The sequence below is a fragment of the Cherax quadricarinatus genome, chromosome 78 (assembly GCF_038502225.1).
Source record: "Cherax quadricarinatus isolate ZL_2023a chromosome 78, ASM3850222v1, whole genome shotgun sequence".
NCBI lineage: Eukaryota > Metazoa > Arthropoda > Malacostraca > Decapoda > Parastacidae > Cherax > Cherax quadricarinatus.
This window is the reverse complement of record NC_091369.1, coordinates 7355581-7377859: the sequence shown is the minus strand read 5'-3', so window position 1 is coordinate 7377859 and position 22279 is coordinate 7355581. Positions and strand designations below refer to the sequence as shown.

Sequence of the window (22279 nt, the reverse complement as noted above, 5' to 3'; positions counted from 1 at the left end):
CCTCCTTTAGAGTGCCATGCATGTTGTAAAAGCCGATTAAAATGCCGGGAGCAATGGGCTAGTATCCCCTTCTCCCGTATAGATTATTAAAATAAGAAGTGCTGTAATGTGGTGACTTCAGTCACCACATTACAGCACTTATTTTTGTAATATAATCCTGCAGTAATACTGTTACTATTAGACATAAGATGACAACAGGGAAAAATAAAAAGGGAAATGCTTCGGAAGGTAATGCGAGTGATACACGTGAATATGTTAGTTAATAAACAATAGAACTTTGATATTTTCTTTATTATACTCTTAAAGAAGCATTGAACCCGGAGAAACCATGCAATGTTTGGGGAATTTGACTATAACTCAGTTTGATCCAGCATCAAGGCACCCCACCTTCCCTTGAAAAGTCCACTGCTTTCAATAATTTTTTTTCTCTGGTATTTTCGGATGAGCTAAGCGAGTCATATGTTAATATAACGTATTTTCCTGTAGTATTTCTAATTGGCTTTATCTCAAACTGTATATATTAAATATCTATATTTCTAATTGGCGTTATTTTTAATTGGCTGTGTTAATAATTGGTTGTTTTTCTTCTTTCCAACCTTGGTGATGACTGTAGGTGGGAGAGCTGATCCGCAAGGTGGCGGAGGCGACAATGGCAGCCTCCACTTGCTGGGACAAGGAGGAGTGGATAACACGACCATGGCTAACCTCGCAGATGAGCTCGGTAAGTCTTACTTTCCTGCACCCACAAATAACCCGCACTTGGAAGAGAGTAGATTACGACGCTGTTTTGGCCCAACTTGGACCATTTACAAAATCACACCTTGTGTGGAAAATTGCATTTAACTGAATGTATCATTATGTACATAACAGTAAATGAACACATAATTATTATTTATCAGTTAGACAAGTAGGAATTTGGGACACCTAGGTCGCAAAAAATTTCCCCCTTCGATACCTACCACTGTCATATCCACAAGTTGCTCTGGACCTATTAATTGTAAATGATTTGTATCATCAGGAATGCTGGTAAATATATAAATTTGTGGACTGTATATTGAAAATAATAAATGATTATAGATACACATATATACACATTTACACAACAGAAGGAGAATATATCTTAATCATAACACTCACCAATTTGACTGGAGATTAAGTTGTATCATACTCACAAAACCTCACTGTCTATACATGAAAATAACAACTGGCCAGAGTTATAACATAACAGACTTATCTGAGGTTCCTGGAGTTGTCCTGTCCTGTCGCCTGATATCTCAAGTTATGCAGGAATGCACATCCAACAATTTCGCCTCCTATTTGAGAGGTGTCAGCCCAATTTTAACCTCTAGAGCACGAAAATTCCTTCCCTTTACACTAACGTTGTATCCAATTCAAATTAACAATGGCGACTAACCTCCCCAGCCGCAGGTTTCCTATTTTCGATGACATACTTCTTTTAAAAATACAATATAGGGCATCTATTTACCTATAAATTACCGTATTTCCGGAAAATATATACAGTATTTTCCACACCTTGTAAATGGTCCAAGTCGGACCGAAACGTCGTCGTAAGCTCCTCTCTTCTATTTGAGGGTTATTAGTGTATTGTTCCAGTCACGGTATTGTGCCTTTTTTTTTTCTTAATAATAATAATAATAACAGTTCCTCAGCTGGTGCTGCAATTACCTAGAATAAAAGTCATAATATCGTGACTGGAAAAACTTATGTATAATCCACATATTCAAGAGGAAAACAAAATAACGTTTCGGTCTGTTCAAGACTTAAAAGTCTTGCGATGTGATGTTCCAGGATTGAGCGAAACATCTAGTTATTATTCTCAGTTTGTGATTAACGTTGAGCTGTAGCCACATACTTGCTGACATTTGCTTCCTGAGTCTGCTGTTGCTGCTGCCGTTTGTCTGCAGTAATATTATTACTGTAGACATCTGGGTCGTATAACTGTTATCTGCTGCTGGTTTAGGAGGACGCTACTAAAATATAAACAGTAGAAAAAATTGTTCAGAGAACCGACAAGTTGATGAACGGGACACCTGTGTTACACAGGTGTCCCGTTCATCAAAAAGAAAACACCTGTAAGGAAGAATGGGAATGCTAGGAATATACGAGACACTCGTGTTGCACAGGTGTCTCGTTCATCAAAATACACACTTGTAGGCAAGAAAAGGAATGTTAGGAATGAACGACTAACTTGTGTTCAAGGTTGTAATTTCAGCTATAGCGTGTTCCCCGATCAGATATACGGTAATTTTCTACCACGATGTCACTAATGCTATCGACTAGTGTCTAATAATCTGACATTATAATTATTAGTATTATCACTTTCCAGCACGAGCGGGTGCTGTTGTCATTACCCTGCGTCAACTCTATCACTGCTCAGGTAAGTCATCCCATAATTACTCTAATATCATGGTTTATAATTACGATCATTTAACAGTAACGTTAATATATATATATATATATATATATATATATATATATATATATATATATATATATATATATATATATATATATATATATATATATATATATATATATTTTTTCAACAAGTTGGTCGTCTCCCACCGAGGCAGGGTGACCCAAAAAAAAAAGAAAATCCCCAAAAAGAAAATACCTTCATCATCATTCAACACTTTCACCACACTCACACATTATCACTGCTTTTGCAGAGGTGCTCAGAATACAACAGTTTAGAAGCATATACGTATAAAGATACACAACATATCCCTCCAAACTGCCAATATCCCAAACGCCTCCTTTAAAGTGCAGGCATTGTACTTCCCATTTCCAGGACTCAAGTCCGACTATAAGAAAATAAGAATATATATATATATATATATATATATATATATATATATATATATATATATATATATATATATATATATATATATATATATATATATATATATATATATATATATATATATATATATATATATATATATATATATATATATATATATATATATATATATATATATATATATATATATATATATATATATATATATATATATATATATATATATATATATATATATATATATATATATATATATATATATATATATATATATATATATATTCAGCAAGTGTGTGTGTGTGTGTGTTAGAAAGCACCACTGACAGTGTTAAGAACAGATATTATTGTGCCGCATCTCTTGATAGTGTGAATGATGGTGAATGCGCTTCTTTTTCGGGTCACCCTTCGTCGGTGCGAGACAGGCCAGTGCGTTAACCACTTGAGTGTTTAGGGTACTGGCCTGTGAGTTTTAAGATTCACTTGCCAGGGGTTTAAATCCCCACCCGTTCCCTGATTTATAAAGGCTTTACAAAGATACCACACACACAGACGTCACAAATGCACCTTTGCACTACTATGACATGTGCAACAACTGGTTATCTTTAATTTGTAGACGTTTTGCCAACCAGTGGCTTTATTAATACAAGGAAATAATGTGAAGACTGAAGAAGTATATATGCATTATGTCCTCGTATTGTACTAACAGAGCCACTGGAGGGCGAAACGTCTATAAATTAAAGATTTCCGAATGCTATACATGCGACTAATTCTTCATCTTGTCGGTATTGTATACCATTCATATATAACTTCTATGACAGAATGATTCTACAGCGAATAGCTAATTTATTAAAACTAAATATGGACATATTTATAATTATCTTATTCCACCATTAAATTTTTCTATGCATGTATACATTTTATGTTTAAAATCATTTTATTTATAGTCATTTGTTGGCAGGTGATTCTGACTGCTATGTCACTGACAGATGTGTTAACCCTCTCCCTGCCCAGCCTCCTCACTGCCCTTCCCTGGATACCACACAAAGTGGTTACGGTAAGATAACATGGAAGAATCTGCTATATTGACTGATGGGTAGATAAAATGGTAGATACCCATATATTGGCTGATAGATAAAATAAAAGAGACTGGTACATTTGTTGATAGAACGAAAGACTGGTGCATTGGCTGATACGTACATAGACTGGGAGAGACTGGTAGAGTTTTTAACTGAAAGAGAACTTCATAGACTGGTATATTTGTACAGGTGTGTACAAAGACTAACAGATAGACTGGTAGGTGTCATGACAGGTAGACTACGCTGTTTCCTGGGATCATCATTGACTGGCTTTATCATTCTTGTATCATTCAGTGAAGTGTAAGTGTAGTGTGCTACTGAACAAGTGTATAATGAAGTGTAGTGTGCTACTGGACAGGTGTATAGTGTAGTATGCTACCGGACAAGTGTATAATGAAGTGTAGTGTGCTACTGGACAGGTGTATAGTGTAGTATGCTACCGGACAAGTGTATAATGAAGTGTAGTGTGCTACTGGACAGGTGTATAGTGTAGTATGCTACCGGACAAGTGTATAATGAAGTGTAGTGTGCTACTGGACAGGTGTATAGTGTAGTATGCTACCGGACAAGTGTATAATGAAGTGTAGTGTGCTACTGGACAGGTGTATAGTGTAGTGTGCTACTGGACAAGTGTATAGTGAAGTGTGCTACTGGGCAAGTGCATATGGAAGTTCAGATGTTTGAGTGTACACACTGCTTTCTATGTATGTGTTTATGTTATTCTCCTGCATTAAAATTTTTGTAAATCTATTTTTATATTGTATTATAAATTTCATTCAGATGCTGTATAAACTACTACATGGTGATGCTCTAACTGATAGCAACAGTTATGATCTCACTGAAAGATGTGTAGCCGACGTCACTTCTTCACCAAACAAAGGCGAGGAAAGTGTGTCATGCGAGACTATGGTTGTGGCAGCCTCTGAACACAAAAAGATTGTGGAGTCTTCTGAGGGCAACCAGCCGGAGGTACAAACCCAGTCTTATGCATATAATGAGTGTAAGAGCAACGTTGTCAGTGATAAGGCAATGTATTCTAGAGTGTCTTCTCTTGATGACCAAGTGCGCGATGAAGCACTTAGGATTGACGAAAGTGTTCAGGAAGGTTCAAGAGCAGCTTTACCTACGTGTTATATATATGATAACCCGGTTATTCCAGCATACAACACAGGGAGTGACTATTCTCACGGGGTTTACTCTGGAAGTGCTGAGAGTTGTGCAGATGATTCGAACTCTCTCAACCCGGTTCCAGTCCTCCCGACACGAACCATATCAGGCTCCTTTAATGCAAGGGAATATCTCAGCTCTGTTACCTCCTCCTCTTCTGCTGGTACGTCTTTTGAGTATCAGCAACAAATGCCGAGGATTCATCAGGAAATGTTGCATTTGCAGCAAGTTCCATTAGTACAGCAAATATCTTATCCACAACAGCAGTCACAAGTCTCACAACTGCTGCCAACACCACACCAGTATCAACTAGTGTCACAGTCAGAGCAACTTTTACCACACGTTCCATCAGTGTCACAGCAGCACCAGCCAACGATACGGGTGGAGGCAGCCTCGCAACAGTACCAAGCAATATCGCATGTGGATCAGTCAGTACCGCAGTTGCGACAACCATTGCAACTTCAGCAACCATTGCCACAAATGCAACGTACAATAGTAGAGTCACACCAGCCAAGGCATCAGGTACAACAATCAGTGCCACAATTAGAATATACAGCACCAGGACCACACCAACCAGTGTATCAGCTACAACAGCCACTGCCACAATTACAGCAACCAGTGCGAGAAGCATACCAACCAATGCGTCAGCTACAACAACAACCAGTGCCACAAGTCCGTCAGTCAACATCACGGCTACGAGAAGAACGCAATACACGTAACTATTACCCACAAGAAGGTGAAGAGTCACTCGTTGTATCGCCATATTTTCCCGAAGTGCACAATGTTTTCAATCATCCAGCTGGAACCATTCATCAGGTTACGATATCTTCTGTACAACAGAACTACCCAAATATGACGAGTGCTTCGGACCTGGCCATAGGTCAGTATTCAGATATATGTTTACAATCTAGTAGTAGAGATGAGATGGTACCACTGCATTCTCTTGAGGCCTTGGGCGATGGCAACGTCTCAGGCTATGGGGCGTACTGTGGCAATGTACAGCAACAGCGGCAGCACCAACAACACTGTCAACAACCTCAGGAACTCCACCACCAACAGCATCAACAAGAGCAACAACAACAAAAGCAGCAACACCACCATCACCAAGAGCAACACCGACATAAACAGCAGCAGCAGCATCACCAACAGGAGCAGTACCAAAAGCTACAGCAACATCAGCAGCAGCACCAACAAGAGCAGCACCATCAACAGAAGAAGCAGCAAGGCTACTGGAAGGACTCCTCTTTTCAACAGCCCTTAACTCCAAGAGCTAACTGCAACAAGATCTTCGGTATAGCTAAACCATATAACAGTAAGTAGGAAATACAATACAAAACAAGGTTGCTAGGTTTGAGATAAGATAAACTTGATATCAAAATGTCAGAATGGCTGGAAATGCAAAAGTTATAAATACTGAAGAATTGGTATAATAATTTTTTAGGGGGTAAAGTAGGCTATACATAAATATAGGCTTTTTCTTGTAAGAAATATACACTATTAACATATTATTGTAAGAAATGTGTTTTCTTGGGAAATATGTTTTGTGATTTTCATTATCTCTATTAACAGAAAATGTGGAAAACGTCAAATATAGTAGCAGTAATAAACTAAAAATTACTGCTAATGATTATATTTTTAATAGTAATAATCATGGCTACTACTACTACTACTGATAATAATGATAAAACTAGTTTGGTATAATATATAATCAGTCTAACATATAGTTTTATTCAGGTGGTTCAAGACTGGCAGTACCACCATCTCCACGAGTAGCATTTCACCATGAAGGAAGTTCCGGAACGGAAGTACAACCTTCACCACGAGTAACACTACGTCCACTGCGTCAGGATGGCAGTACAAGTATGGAGGTGCCACCCTCTCCACAAATAACATTGCGTAAGGATGGTAGTATAAGGGCAGTACTACCCTCTCCCTCAGTAACACTTGGTCAGGATAGTAGTATAAAGATGTCAGTGCCTCCCTCTCCACTAGTGACGCTTCGTCAGAATGGGCGAGGTCATGACTTTCCTGAAGACTATGATTTCACCAGTAGCCAGGTCAGAGGCAGTAGGTCGAGTCAGTTTCCTTTCACCCAAGAGGTGAAGAAGGTGGCCTACCAGAAGGTTCCAGGGAGAGGAGGGCAAACACAGCTAATCTTCCAACCTATTTGATTTCTCCTACTGGGGGGGGGTCCCATTTTCACAAGGAAGGTGTCGATACAGGTAAGAGGTTTCTCCTGAGTCAGTTAATCTTCCAACCTATTTGATTTCTAGGATCTCTCTCTTGTCAGATTTTCACTACATGGAATCACTAAGCCCATCAAACAGACTTGATTTTTTTCGCAACCAATTTATTTTTTAGCCTATTTGATATCTAGGAGGTATCTCCTGCAAATGTACCATTTTCGCAAAACAACGTGTCAGCATATCCAGTGAAACATGAGTTTCTCTACAATCTTCTGGTTGTCTCTGTCAATGTGCAGTTAATAAAATATATTCTCACGTTTATAATTTAAAGAATCTGGTTTCCAAGACTGCCACAGTTTATTTTAGTAGAAAACATATGCTTATAAAGGTAGCTGCAGTGGTGAATATCTGGACTGAACGATCGGTTACGAAGGGTGTCCAGTCAAAATATAAATAACCTCTTTCAATTTTCTTTTAGTGTGTTGGAGATTTTGTTATTTGAAGGTCAAAACTTTATTTGTGTTTGTGTGTAAAGCTGGAGGAGTAGCCTTTCTTTATAGCCACCACACGTTCAGCAACATTCTTCTCAGGGTCTCCCCTACAACCAACCACCACCACTGCCACTAACACCACCACAACCACCACCATTACTACTACTACTACTACCACCACCACTATCACTCATTCCAGGACTAAAAATTCGAAATGAAAGGCGAATAAAATAAGCAATTATACAAGCAACATTCATTCTTTCATCTCTGATTATAGACCCACACATTTGTCATATATTTTATGTCGAAGATTTTCAAGTTTATAACTTTTTTTTTACCTAACAATGGAGATATTATAAAACTGATTTGTTAAATGCTCTATCCATGATAATATAGACATGATTTGATATCCATAATCGTTTTTTCACTTTTGGACTATGAAAATGTTAAAATTATTATTTTGTTTGCTTACAGGTTGCTAAAATCATTATTTATGCATCAAATGTAGTTATACGTACATATATATCAAATCCAGAAAAAAAATATTTTTATAGAATATATTTAATTTATTTAATTTACTTTGTATAATTTGAATTTAAAATTTATAAATAGAAATTTTGTGGAATATTTTGATGTACTTTGAAATTTTATTTATGGTACAGTATTCACTTTATAAATCTGCTTTTGGGCGAATTCTAAAGAATTTTTTGTTTATTTTGAAGGCATTGTAGAGAAATTTTAGAGAACAGTAGTCACCATATATTCCTTACTTACTATAAATTGGAATGTTTATTTTGTGACATGTACACACTTAGACTTGTACTGAGGACATTAAAACCTACATACCCATCCAGAAACTTATATACAACACCTTAGTTTGATCACATATTAAATCAAATGTTATGATTTATAGTTTGTATGTTATTATTTACCCCTTCGTGTTTTCTTATTTGTTTTATTGTATTCTTTTAACATTATACAAATTTTCTATTTAACAGTGAACAACGGCAGGTAACAAAAACGATTTAAAAATAAATTCAATTCATGACTGGGCAGAGGAACGACTGAAAAGCCAAAATGCCTTCCCAACTTAAAAATTTAGCATAATTATGAATAAAATTGCACTTGTATGATTGAATGCAAATCCACTGAACACCCGAGTTAAACTTAGTTATCTAGCTTAAAAAAAAACTGCCTGGTTATTTGTGAATTGTTCCAGTCAAGGTATTGTGACTTTTATTCAGACATTACAGAAGTAAAAGTTTTGAGAGTTAGCCTTTGCGTGGGCCGTGAAAGTTAGGAACCATTTTAGCGTACCGTTTTCCTGTGGGTGTAGCTGGATTGGGGTGAGTAGCCACCACCCTGGACCTAAAGGTGTTGACTGCGCTCAGGGGAACACCTCTCTGTTTAGCTCCTTTAGCTGGTATCTTGTGCTTGGGTGGTGCTGCTGGCTTGAGTGGTTCTTCTTGCTTGGGTGGTGCTGCTGGCTTGGGTAGTGCTGCTGGCTTGAGTGGTTCTTCTTGTTTGGGTGGTGCTGCTGGCTTGGGTGGTGCTGCTGGCTTGGGTAGTGCTGCTGGCTTGGGTGGTTCTGCTTGCTTGGGTGGTGCTGCTTTCTTGGATGGCTGTGAGGCTGCAGCCACGATCAAATCGACCAGTTTGAGGCCCATCTCTGGTGCATCAATGGGAAGCTGGAAGGAATCAGTGTGTAAGTTGCTGAGTAGTGTCCTGCCACTTTCAAGACAGGAGCTACCAAAGTTTACAGTCAAATGAAATGGTCTTTATATAAAAAAAGGTTTTGATAACCTGGTAAATTGTTTATCACATTTTAATAGCTTTTTTACGCTTTGCTGTTTCTCACACACACATATACATGCTGTCATGGAGCTATAGATATACATTGTTGTTTTTTTTGGCTGCTTAATAAGGTTTATGTTATCGACTGTACATTTGTTATGAGTGTGATGCAGTCCACCTGTGCATTTACATAAAAAACGCTGTAGCCTTATACCTGGAGTTTACCTGGAGAGAGTTTCGGGGGTCAATGCCCCCGCGGCCCGGTCTGTGACCAGGCCTCCTGGTGGATCAGCGCCTGATCAACCAGGCTGTTGCTGCTGGCTGCACGCAAACCAACGTACGAGCCACAGCCCGGCTGATCAGGAACTGACTTTAGGTGCTTGTCCAGTGCCAGCTTGAAGACTGCCAGGGGTCTGTTGGTAATCCCCCTTATGTGTGCTGGGAGGCAGTTGAACAGTCTCGGGCCCCTGACACTTATTGTATGGTCTCTTAACGTGCTAGTGACACCCCTGCTTTTCATTGGGGGGATGGTGCATCGGATAATAAATCGGATAATAAAGTTTACTCTAAAGTGTATATATGCAAAGAGATATTCGAGTGATTAGTGTTTAAATAATCAAGGTCTAAGTTACTGGTGAACTTTCATCACGCAAGTAGTCAGTGGTTTGATTATGTATTAAGTACTCGAATATTAAGTTAATAAGCTAAACTGACTATAAGACTTCACTACCACTCTTGAATACACTGATTTATATATAGTGTGTTGTACAGTTTGTATGACCTGTACTAGTTATGGTTTACCTTATTATAATATTTTCATGTTCATCAAACCGGAAGTCGGTCATAATCGAGATAATGGTTTTTGTTTGGATTGAATTACTGCATTCACGAGGGAGCGCTAAACCAGTCTGGATCATGCAGCGCCTGGGGGAATGGGGGGGCATTAAAGTTTGATGTAAGGAGAGCACAGGTCCAATTGCTTGGGTTAAACTAGGAAGCCTCGCTCTTTAAAAATAATATTACAGTAGTTAAATATTATTGGGTTTAAAGTTATAACACAATTCAAGGGAACCTTGAAGGATGTGGTAACCTTGATGCCGGTGAAGGACTTGATATAAGGAATTTGAAGCTACCTTCTTCCTTGGATCAAACTGTTCACCTCCCATTCCCCAGGTGCTATATGACTTGAGAGTTGACTGGTTCCCAGTGAATTTAATCCTAATAATGCCTCACGTTGTCAAAACTGACGGACATTTAATTTCGACACTAGGCTAGCCGCAACAGTCACAATGGTAGCTCCATCTAGCGATGCAACGATAAATGACGCATCTGCATTAATGGAAACTCCTACAGTACCCCTCTCAATTTTAGAATTTATATGTAGTAGCTGAAATTTTTCTACCAATGTATCACGGGACAAATTGTTCATGATCACATCCCCACCATGTGACACTGCAATTAATTTCTTAGTTTTCTGGGCGGTAGACACCTTTAACGAGGGTTTTAGCTGGATCTGTTGTATCAGTCCGACAGAAAGTTTTCATTTTTGAAGCAGTTACTCGTCCTGCACAAATTATTTTCTGAACACATTTATACGTCGACTAAATAATATGAAATATTTACGTGAATTACCTTTACCCCGACGACGCTTTTGTCATTTATCATCGTTTTTCGTTCGCAAATCCAGCCACACAAACTGATTTTATGCATTCAGGTTTCTTTTAGGCTTTAAAATCACCAAATATACACGAACTTGGTGAGCAAATTAAATCGGTCACGATGTGGATTTACTGCTGAAAACGCTACTTAATATGACCACAATGACTATATTCATCTGAATCTTCCATATTTATTAGGTTTAATTTTTGCATAGTTTATTATTCTTTTCCTGCACATCAGAACAATATCTTTACTTTAAAGCTACTGTCTTTCAACTTTTTGGGAAGCTTTAATATTTTTTTGTTATTTGACAATAATCTCATTACTCAAACATCGCTAATATGGCCGCACATCCCGGTTACTGTGCTAATAGCACTCATCATAGTTACTGTGATAATAGCACTCATCATAGTTACTGTGATAATAGCGCTCATCACTATTACTGTGCTAATAGCACTCATCCCAGTTACTGTGATAATAGCGCTCATCACAGTTACTGTGCTAATAGCACTCATCCCAGTTACTGTGATAATAGCGCTCATCACTATTACTGTGCTAATAGCACTCATCCCAGTTACTGTGAGAATAGCACTCATCCCAGTTACTGTGATAGCGCTCATCACGGTTACTGTGCTAATAGCACTGATCCCAGTTACTGTGATAATAGCGCTCATCCCGGTTACTGCTAATAGCACTCATCCCGGTTACTGTGCTAATAGCGCTCATCCCGGTTACTGTGCTTATAGTGAGGTATGTGCAAACATCAGTGTGTCGAACAAGAACAATTTGGCAACATAACTGTCGTGTCTAAGGGCAATGTGTGGTGTAAATATTATGCAGAGAATTAGTAGAGTGGAAATTAGGAGGTGTGGAGTTACTGAAAGTATTCAGAGGGATGTGAAGGTGGTTTGGTCATTTAGAGAGGGTAAAGGAAGATGACTTGGAGGGTGTATAACTCTGTAGAAGAGGAGTAGGGGTTGTCCTAGGAAAGGATAGAGGAAGGGGGTAAAAGAGGTTTTGTATACAAGGGGCTCAGACATGCAGCAGGCATGTGTGAGCGTGTTACATAGGAGTGAATAGAGACGAATGGTTTTTGGAACCTGACGAGCTGTTGGAGTGTAAGCAGGGTAATATTATGTGAAGGGATTCAAGGAAACCAGTGCGTCGGACTCGAGTCCTGGAGGTGAGAAGTACAATGCCTGCACTTCAGAGAGGGTCTGGGATATTGCCTGTTTGAAGTAACATCTAAACTGTCGCATCTGAGCGCCTCTGCAAAGACAGTGATTATGTGTGAATGATGGTGAAAGTGTTTCTCTCTGGGGGGTCGCCCTGCCTCGGTGAGAGATGGCCGACGTGTTGAAAAAAAAATGTAAAGATGGCTGTAGTGTTGGTTATTACTGCGCTGGGGAGTCTGAAACGCACATGAGGAGCATATTGGCAGTGTCTTGTGCAGCAACACGCTGTGAATGCATTTTACGAATATAGCAACACCTGATCTCATCCTGAACTATGTGGCAGGACCAAATTTAAAGTAGAGTTTCAAGAGACCAATTCCGGACGCCTTATAAGGGTCAGCACACTGAGCATTATTAATAGGTAGTAACGGCAAATATCCATTGGTGTATATACATACAGATACATACTTCTGGCATGTATACACAGGTGTATATACTGATTGAGATCAGTCAAGAAACAAAAGCAAATGACTAATTGTTAAGGCAAAAACTTTAATTTTCTACCATAACTCAGGCAACATCTCTTATTGATTTTGTGAATTTCCAAAATTTCTGTCAAGTTCTCAACCAAGAAGGTGTGATTTTTACCCTAAAGAGGAAGATTTACCCTTCGAAAGACGTCTGGCAGTGTGTCCCCTGGCGGCAGATGGTCACCCCTTGCCCTTCTCTTATCCCTGCAGAAGAAGGCTTACCTTACACAAGGTTTAACCTACAGAGGAAGGCTTACCATGTGTCCAGAACGATAGATGGTGTACAGAGCGAAGTTTCCTGAGGACTGGACGGTAGCGGCGGGTGCGGAGTAGCTACTGACGTGGACGACTCTGGTGCCTGCAGCCGAGAAGTTGACCTTGTCGGGCCACTCCATGTTCTCGATCCACCGGTATGTGCCTGCACATGAAGTGAAAATATTTGTTTATGTAAGAGAATGAAGAAATGTGTAGTGAATTTAGCTTTTGGGAGACGAAGGGAAGCTTATTTTAGGTATTTATATATATTTGATCTTTTTTAATAGTTTTCTAGTGTTGCGATCCAGAGAGGAAATGCCTGCAGCATCCTGGGCACGCGGCCCACCACAGGGGAGCTGGACGAAGTATTCGAGATGTAGCTCTGAGTTACCTATGTTGTTTTACTTTCTGTTGTATTTTTGTGAATGTTTGGCCAATGTATTTTGTCTTTAAATAAAAGATACTTGAAATTTAGGGGGTGGTAGGAGAAAATTCTTAAACAGCGTCAGGGAGAACCTTGAGTTTTCCCTGAAGCAAGTTTATTCTTTTCTCTGAGGATGAGGGTCCCTAGGACAGTTCTAGAGGTGGTACCTCCCTATATATATATATATATATATATATATATATATATATATATATATATATATATATATATATATATATATATATATATATATCACCCTGCCTCGGTGGGAGACGGCCGACTTGTTAAAAAAAAAAAAAAAAAATATATATATATATATATAATATATATATATATATATATATATATATATATATATATATATATATATATATATATATATATATATATATATATATATATATATATATATATATATATATATATATATATATATATATATATATATATATATATATATATATATATAACACTGATCTCTGGCTGAAGGAGACTCGAACCCACGAACCTTGGAACATGGTACGCGGTGTTTGTGTATATTTCGCCTGTTCTTGCGCATTCCTTGCATTGTTAAATTATCTAGTAAGGCTGATGCATGCAGGGGATGAGATGAAAAGCTGTAAGCCTTCTCCCTGAAAGCTGGCTGCCTTGGATCAAAGTCTAGCGCAAGCTGGACTCCAAGGTATTGGTCCAGTGTGGGTAGATTGGTAAAGCACTGCGTACCTTGTTCCAAGGTTCGTAGGTTCGAGTCTCCTTCAGCCAGAGCTCAGTGTTTGTGTATATTTCACCTGTTCTTGCGAATTCCTTGTATATATATATATATATATATATATATATATATATATATATATATATATATATATATATATCACCGGATTTTTTTTCACTATTTTTCATGGATCATTATTAGTGTTGATTATTTATGTAATAACCTTGTATTTTTTTTTTTTTTTTTTTTTTTTTTAAAAATTTTCCCTGTCCTACCTGGATAACAGCTTTGTCGAGTGAGGCATAAGAATTAACAACTGGGCATCTACACTGCAAAATGAATTGTTTGCCATCCTGATGACACTAAAGCTAACTTCACACTGAGCTTGACTCTATCATCATTACTGATTCTATGTCATCACTGAAGGTTCTTGACTCATATAATGACTCCAACAACATGAGCATTGGAGAAGCCAGGTATAGATACTAAAAAACCTGGGAAAAAGGAATTAATGTACAGTTGCTATGGATCCCATCACACATTGGATTACCGCTTCATGATAAAGTTGATATGTTAGCCAAGAAGAGTACCCAGAAGGAGAATGCAGAATATCACTTTGGTATATCTGTGTCTAGCATTAGGAATAACATTAAGAGAGAAGTAAATAATGGAAATGAATGTTATAGGAATGCAATTAGAGGCCTGAGTAGATCTATCACCCACTATGATACCATGAACGTAGATCAGAATGTTTATGGAGCAAGTTGCAATGTGAACAGACTGTAAACATAAATCCAGATGTACATTTGTTAACCCTTTTGGGGCCTAGTTCCTAGGTCTTTTGTGTATCCATATGCTCTTGCGCTACCATCCACAGGATGGATATGGAGTGCACTATAAACTAGCCACTTCGTTGGGAAAATTTAAAAATTCTGCCTGGGTGACATGCAGCTTAGTAGGAGAGTTCAGCTCAAAATCGAAAGAACCCGAGCTCGATTCCAGGGCGGGATGAGACGAATCGTTGTGTCTCCTTACACCCGCTGCTTCACCTATATATCAATAAAATTGGTACCTGGCAGTTAGTGGTCTTATGTTATCGTGTGTTACAATAAACTACGCTGTGACTTTCTTTGAAATAAATATGTGACTTTCGATGGTTGAAATAAATCACACTGTGTGTGGGTTGTATTAGATTGGAAAAAGTCTCACTATATAGCTTTCCTGTGCTATCCTGGGTTAAAAAAAAATGTTAACCTCTGAGGATGGTCTCGTGAGGACGACACTAGTCTTGCCTGCTCCATTGAGAGCTGGACCAGGCAGGGTGATAAGTTTTATACAGAAAGGGCGCTTTGTCAGGCAAATGGAGAGGGAAAACTTAAAGATAGGAAAGAAAAGAGAAGCCAGTATTTTTAAGGAAAAGGAAGGACTGAGGATCAAGAAAAAAAGTTGTAGTGTCACAGAGGTTTGGTTGCACTAAGTGAATTTAAAAATGGCAAGAAGGACATCTTCAAGGTTTGTGTGTGCGTGTACTCACCTATATGTGGTTACATGGGTCGATTCATAGCTCCTGACCCCACCTCTCCACTGGTCGCTACTAGTTCCTCCCTCTCCCTGCTCCATGAGCTTTATCGAACCTCATCTAAAACTATGTATGGTTCCTGCCTCCACTACATCACTTGCCAGACTATTCCACTTCCTGACAACTTTGTGACTATGTGTGTGTGTCTGTTTGTACACAAGGTGTACACACAGAGACACACACACGTACGTATTGAGAGTGGTTGGTGAGTTACCTGGAGTGTCGCAGATAAGGTCAAGGTTACCACTGAAGACGTTAACATGAAGGTCAGTCTCGGTTAGCAGCCTCACCACTGTGGACACAAAATTATATTAGTCTTATTAGGTGAAATGGTGAACCCGTGTAGGTCATTCAGTACAAGGAATGGTGGAGGATCGATCCTCTGTCTGCTAAGCACGACGTAGCCTCCTCACTGCATTCTCCTAGTTAATCCATATGAAATGCACTGAGTAAAGAGAAGATTTCTGATATATATTCACCACCCACCGGAATCTACGACGGGTTTCATAAAGTCTCCTGCAAGACGGTCGAAGACATAGCCTCCCTGGGAGTCCCAGATGACGCTGTCTGGCACGCCCCACTTCTTCTTCTGAGGTCCATTCATGAAGCTATACAAAGTCTCTCCTACGATCTTGCTATTGAGGCGACCAACGTGGTTCTCGTAGAGTTGACCTGTAACCATTGTTACCTGATATTATACTCGGCACTATATTAAGATATGATGCACACCCCTTATAACTATTATACATAAGAAATATACAGTATACGCGGGAAATGTATATGCGATTATGTTGCATGAGAATTTAAATTGTAATCGTACTGGAAAGTGTATTCCTCTGATATTTCTGACTCTAAACCACATTTTTTTATAGGGATTGACTGCTATATCAGGTACTAACGGATGGCAGGTGTCATGAAGGAGAGGTCAGTGTGTTGAGTAAGGCTCTTGCTCTTTGCCCGGTAGATATCATCGATGGCCAGCACATTGTAGAAGTTGACATCGTGGGCCACCGTGGACACGACGTCCTCAGTAGAGCTCCACTGGTTGGTGGCCTCGATCCACTTGCCAGCGTCAACTGCTGCTTGAGCCTTGGCTGCAGACGCATCGATCTCCTCCAGCCCTTCCCGGTTTACGAAGGCCTGCGAGATACCGCAGAGATAGACACATTTTATATTATTGCTTATGCGAAGCATTAAACACGTGGAAGTTATTCAACTCAAGGAATAACGGCGGTTTGATTCTCCCGTCCCGACATTGCGGCCCTGTAAGATACCACAGAGATAGATAACATTTGAATACACAAGTACTGCAGTATGCTAGGCAGGTTACCTATTACCACGAGCCATTTACATGAGCTTTGCGATAGTTCTTACACTTTATCAAGATTTTTGAATACAACTTTAATATTAAAAGTCTTAAGAAGAGAAGGCATATCAACCAAGTTTTCATGGTAAGGGAGAACCAACATATTTTTAGTTGAATAAGGCTGGTTGTCCCTTTTTGGATTATAAAAAGTGTTTCTAGCAACTTTAAAAGACAACCAGCCTTATTCAACTAAAAATATGTTGGTTCTCCCTTACCATGAAAACTTGGTTGATATGCCTTCTCTTCTTAAGACTTTTAATATTAAAGTTGTATTCAAAAATCTTGATACAGTAAAAAAACTTTTGATAAAGAATTCCCCCCAAAATGCTGATGGATGTGTCTATAAGATTCCTTGTAAAATTTGCGATAAAGTTTATTACGGTCAAACTGGTAAAAATCTCGAACTAAGATTAAAACAACATAAATATAGCATTAGAACTGGACAAGATTCCAATGCTCTATTTATTCATGTAAGAGATTTTAACCATCCAATTGATTTTCAAAAAGTTGAGAAAGTAGTATCAAGCAAGTCCATGGTCGACAGGAATATAATTGAATCTTGTTTCATAAAAAGCAGTTTTGACAATAATATGAATATTTCCTTTGGTTTATATAAATTAGATCCATTTATAATTAATAGAATTTGGGAAGAATTTAATAATACACTGGACAAATAATAATTTTTAAATTTTCTTGGGTAGAATAGTTTGTGGGTGAGTTGTGCAAAGGACCTATCCAAGTTGGGTCGCCGCGCGTCACGTGTTTAACCGTTGTGGGATCTGATAGTGAGGTGCTGGCCAGACCCCTTATATAGCTTCCTTGGATGCTTTACTTTCATAGTTCCTTGATAATGTGAGTAGTCACGAAAGCGCTTGGAATTTCTCTATTCTTTCAGAGTGGTTGTTTTGCATATATATATATATATATATATATATATATATATATATATATATATATATATATATATATATATATATATATATATATATATATATATATATATATATATATATATATATATATATATATATATATATATATATATATATATATATATATTATATATATATATATATATTTTATATATATATATATATATATATATATATATATATATATATATATATATATATATATATATATTATATATATATATATATATATATATATATATATATTATATATATATATTTATATATATATATATATAATATATATATATATATATATATATATATATATATATATATATATATATATATATATATATATGCACACACACATGTATATCTTGGAAAATGTGTGGGTCATTCAATACGTAGTGGAGGTTCGATCCTCTGTTCACAGCTCTAGTAGAAGAACTCACCATCTGATAGAGGAATGTGCCCCAAGTGTTGATAGAATCCATGGGGCTGATCCAGGAGTCTCCCAGCGCTACTCCTTTGAAGTCGCTAATCACTTCTCCGTTATTGATCGCCTGTGTGAGATAACCTATATATCACCGACTGGCAATAAGGCATGTGACTAATGATAATTTCACAATAAAATGAAAATATCTGAAAATAAAAATCACTATTAACACAACATTTTTGTGCCATGTCACATTTCAACTAAAGAGGCTTTGTGTTATGGCGCTTCGATATTGAATAAAAGTTATTTTTTTTTCAGTAATAGTTTTACTATCGCGCAAGTGAGTAAATCAAGACACATCGTTCGTATAATCCATAAAGTATTTTAATTTTACTTTAATACTAGTAAGTTTAAGATTATTTTAAAGCAATGACACGTGATAATTAGGTGTTATAATTTACACTAACCTCGTATAGTGATAGTGCAAAGTCAACGGCCATCTTGCCGCCGTAAGACTCGCAGAAAACGAAGAAAGGCATCGTCTGCAGGTCAGTATTCTGACTGAAGACTTCCTTCACCAAGACCACGAGGTCGTCAGCGATTTGTGAATTGTCAGTGGTCAAGTTAGTTAGAGAGTCGACATAACTGTAGCCTGTACCTACGGGGTTGTCCACGAACATCACATTGGCACTCTTTGTCTGTCAAGGACCAGGGAGAAACAACTTTTACTTCCAAGTACTACACAAATAAGAAACACATTGTGGTTAGTCTGTATTCTACTCTTGGATAAATATGTTGATTTACTTAACGTTACATTAGACATACACAAAGCAAGAATGTAATAATTTACATTTAGTTATTAATGTATATCTTGCTAACTGACGGTGCAGTGGAAATGTATATTTGTGATTGCTATAAAGTAAGGCTTTTATTAAAAAAAATAAAGCATTGTTCAATGAATATGATTGATGAAGGTCTATTGATCCTAGGAATTGGAGTTATTCTTCCTTTCCCAGTTGCTGTAAGATCCTACGGGTTTAGTGCGTCCCCATGAAATAATAAATGAATTAGTATTATTAAGTAACTATGCTACCATAAACCTTTACGCCGGTAATTTCAAGGTGTGGCAAGAGTAAGGAGCAAGTGACTGACCCAAGCATACGGTCTGGTGTTGTTGTTTATGTCTCGAGGTCCCAGCTCCTCGAAGTTGCCGTAGCCAACACCTGAAGAACCAGGTCCTCCCTGAAGCCACATGATGAGGGGGTATTTAGTGTAGTCGTCCTGTTGGTCAACGTGATACATCACCCAGAACATGTGGGCACCAGGACGAACATCCACATACCCGAATTCTTCCTCCAGAGGCACACCTGCGCCACCTTCAAAAAAAAATACATCAGTTTCACTATGTACAGTAATCACAGGGATCATTTTAACTGTGGCTGTATGGGTTTAGAGCATTTTTTTTTAAATGCAATAAATTGAATCTTGATACCCATGCGGTTCTGGCAAAAGAGCTGTTGAATAAATGATGGTGAATGTCTTTCCTCTTTTTGAGGTCACATTACTTGGGTGGGAAACGATCGACGTGACAAACAAATCACAGCTTCATAACTTATAAAATATTTTCATTGGAGTCATACACATGCACAAAATATTTTAAGATTAAACAGTTGAAATTTGTTATATATTTTATTTAGAACTTGATATACAAAATACATACATAGGCAGATTAAATATACCTGAACATGAATTATTTATCTTACTATTTCTACCCGTCCTCCAAACAACCAGTTTGTTTTCTAGCCTGTTGCAATGTATCAGATTTGACATGAGCTAAAACAAGACCAAAATTAAATATTATTCTAGGTTTGTTTTGGTTAGGTAAAGTTAAGTTAGATAAATTCAAATTCAGATTTATATTTATCTTACGCTGTACAAACAGTGTAGTTTACGTAGATTAAAACAAGTGTTTGGCACAAAAAAACACTAGTATGCAAATGCATTTCGGAATAGGTTAGGTTAGGTTATCTTATCAGTAATTAATTTAGTTTTTTATACAGATAACCGCCAATAAGTAAATAATATAAACTGAAGGGTAACGTCTGGCAGGGGAAACACATCATCATCGATTAAACAGTTAGAAATCATAGGCTTTTAGCCTATTTTTTTTCTATGCGGGAATTAAATTTGCATATATACTCGCGCGCGTGTACGTATAATACGCATGTGTGGACTGACATGCAGCTCTAGGCAAGATAACATTCTCCTAATCGCCACATGACAGTGTACAGTACTTCACTTGTTCCTTAATTCGGTTATCTCATCTTATCACTATGATAGCAACTGGACACCTGAGTCTAATCTAACCTCACCTCTTTAGTCTTATCAAACACCTTGTAGTCTTGTTCTACTGACGTCAAAATAAATTACTGTAACATAAAAGAGTGGTCAGAAAGTAATAACACTGGTTTGTTGATAAAAATCAGACAGGCATTACAGTGCATCTCCGTAGATTTGTAACACAGAGCTACTACAAGTTTCTCAACACATAACAAAATTAAACATCGCGTTGCTTCAACGCGGTATTTAATTTTGCTGGTGAGGGCAATTGACCTAAGGAATCGAAGCAACACGTCCTTTTCTCGGGCCAGACCTGAATACCTTTCAATACCCAGGAGCTTTATGTTCCGTACGCGTTCAGAAAGCACTGGTTTGGTTGGTGTCTTATGGTAATCATATGTTGATCCGCTCAATGGCTCGTCTCAAGAATCGTGCTGGATCTGAAAGTTGTCTCTGTGTTGGGGTTCGTGATTTCATCCCTGTGGTGGTGTCCTTGATTCCATCCCTCGGACTGGGGGTTGTTGACTGCGGTACTGTAGAGCTGGGGTGCGACAGGCAGCAGAAAACGGTGGTGCATACTGCCGTTACACAAAAATGGTGCAGCCAATGGCTCCTGGCGAAATGCAAGCTGCGTCTGTGGTGTCCAGTCCAGTATGCATCGATGGTGAATTTCTAAATCCAACAAGAATCTGTTTCAGTGTTGCCGGAAAAGCTCTGGTCAATGGGCAGCGGTGGTAGTTAGGAGATATGGGATAATTTCTTCTATTGCAGGGCGATAGAACCACCAAGAACATGTTTACTCATTAGTCAATCTGTGTATCTCAATACAATTATGTCTTGAAATGAGTTTATGCTCTTATCGGGAAAATTTTTTCATTTTACCTGAGAATTTATTATTTATATACACTAACTCTTTCCAAACTAGGCAAGTGGATAATTCAAATTACATCTTCCAAAGCAGTATGACTTGGCTTTTATAATGATTATGAAGTGTAAATGTAACTGGATGTTAGGAAGATGCTGAGAGTGTCGTTACCATTTGTAGACGAATGTTAAGATGTTTAGGATTTTGTTAGCAGTGAAACTTTTCTAGACAAATATTAGAAAGATGCTTAGGATAACGTAACCAAGAGAACATTTGTAGATGAATGTTAGGAAAATGTTTAAGATGCCGTTACCAAAAGAATATTTGTAGACGGATATCAGGAAAATGTTATCTCAGAGTATCTGGCGTCGCTACTTGACGATACTTGGTGATTAGTGATGATATCTGTGGGTTTGTTTACCACTCGAGAGCCTTATATATAAGACACATTTTAATGTTCAGCCTTATATATGTATGTATGTATAT

General features: G+C 37.8%; 3 protein-coding genes across 3 annotated transcripts in view; 2 read left to right on the top strand and 1 right to left on the bottom strand.

The window, feature by feature from the left end:
* Positions 1–5189, top strand: part of LOC128701519 (uncharacterized) — a 109874-nt gene extending 104685 nt beyond the window's left edge. Inside the window, exons 13-17 of the mRNA XM_070101532.1 lie at positions 614–721; positions 2348–2398; positions 3786–3881; positions 4684–5030; positions 5156–5189. Coding sequence (XP_069957633.1) covers positions 614–721; positions 2348–2398; positions 3786–3881; positions 4684–5030; positions 5156–5189 — 636 coding nt within the window. The remainder of the gene's footprint in view (positions 1–613; positions 722–2347; positions 2399–3785; positions 3882–4683; positions 5031–5155) is intronic.
* Positions 5086–7925, top strand: LOC128701520 (putative mediator of RNA polymerase II transcription subunit 26). Its single transcript, XM_053795236.2, has 2 exons — positions 5086–6382; positions 6805–7925. Exons 1-2 carry the CDS (start codon positions 5260–5262, stop codon positions 7239–7241), a joined length of 1560 nt encoding a protein of 519 aa, XP_053651211.2. The 5' UTR covers positions 5086–5259; the 3' UTR covers positions 7242–7925.
* Positions 7926–7985: 60 nt separating this feature from the next.
* LOC128701522 (retinoid-inducible serine carboxypeptidase) overlaps positions 7986–22279 on the bottom strand; it is a 17971-nt gene continuing 3677 nt past the window's right edge. Inside the window, exons 2-9 of the mRNA XM_053795238.2 lie at positions 19741–19964; positions 19056–19286; positions 18605–18715; positions 16772–17012; positions 16359–16544; positions 16087–16164; positions 13163–13323; positions 7986–9435 (exon numbers count right to left, since the gene is read on the bottom strand). Coding sequence (XP_053651213.2) covers positions 9019–9435; positions 13163–13323; positions 16087–16164; positions 16359–16544; positions 16772–17012; positions 18605–18715; positions 19056–19286; positions 19741–19964 — 1649 coding nt within the window. The 3' untranslated portion in view covers positions 7986–9018. The remainder of the gene's footprint in view (positions 9436–13162; positions 13324–16086; positions 16165–16358; positions 16545–16771; positions 17013–18604; positions 18716–19055; positions 19287–19740; positions 19965–22279) is intronic.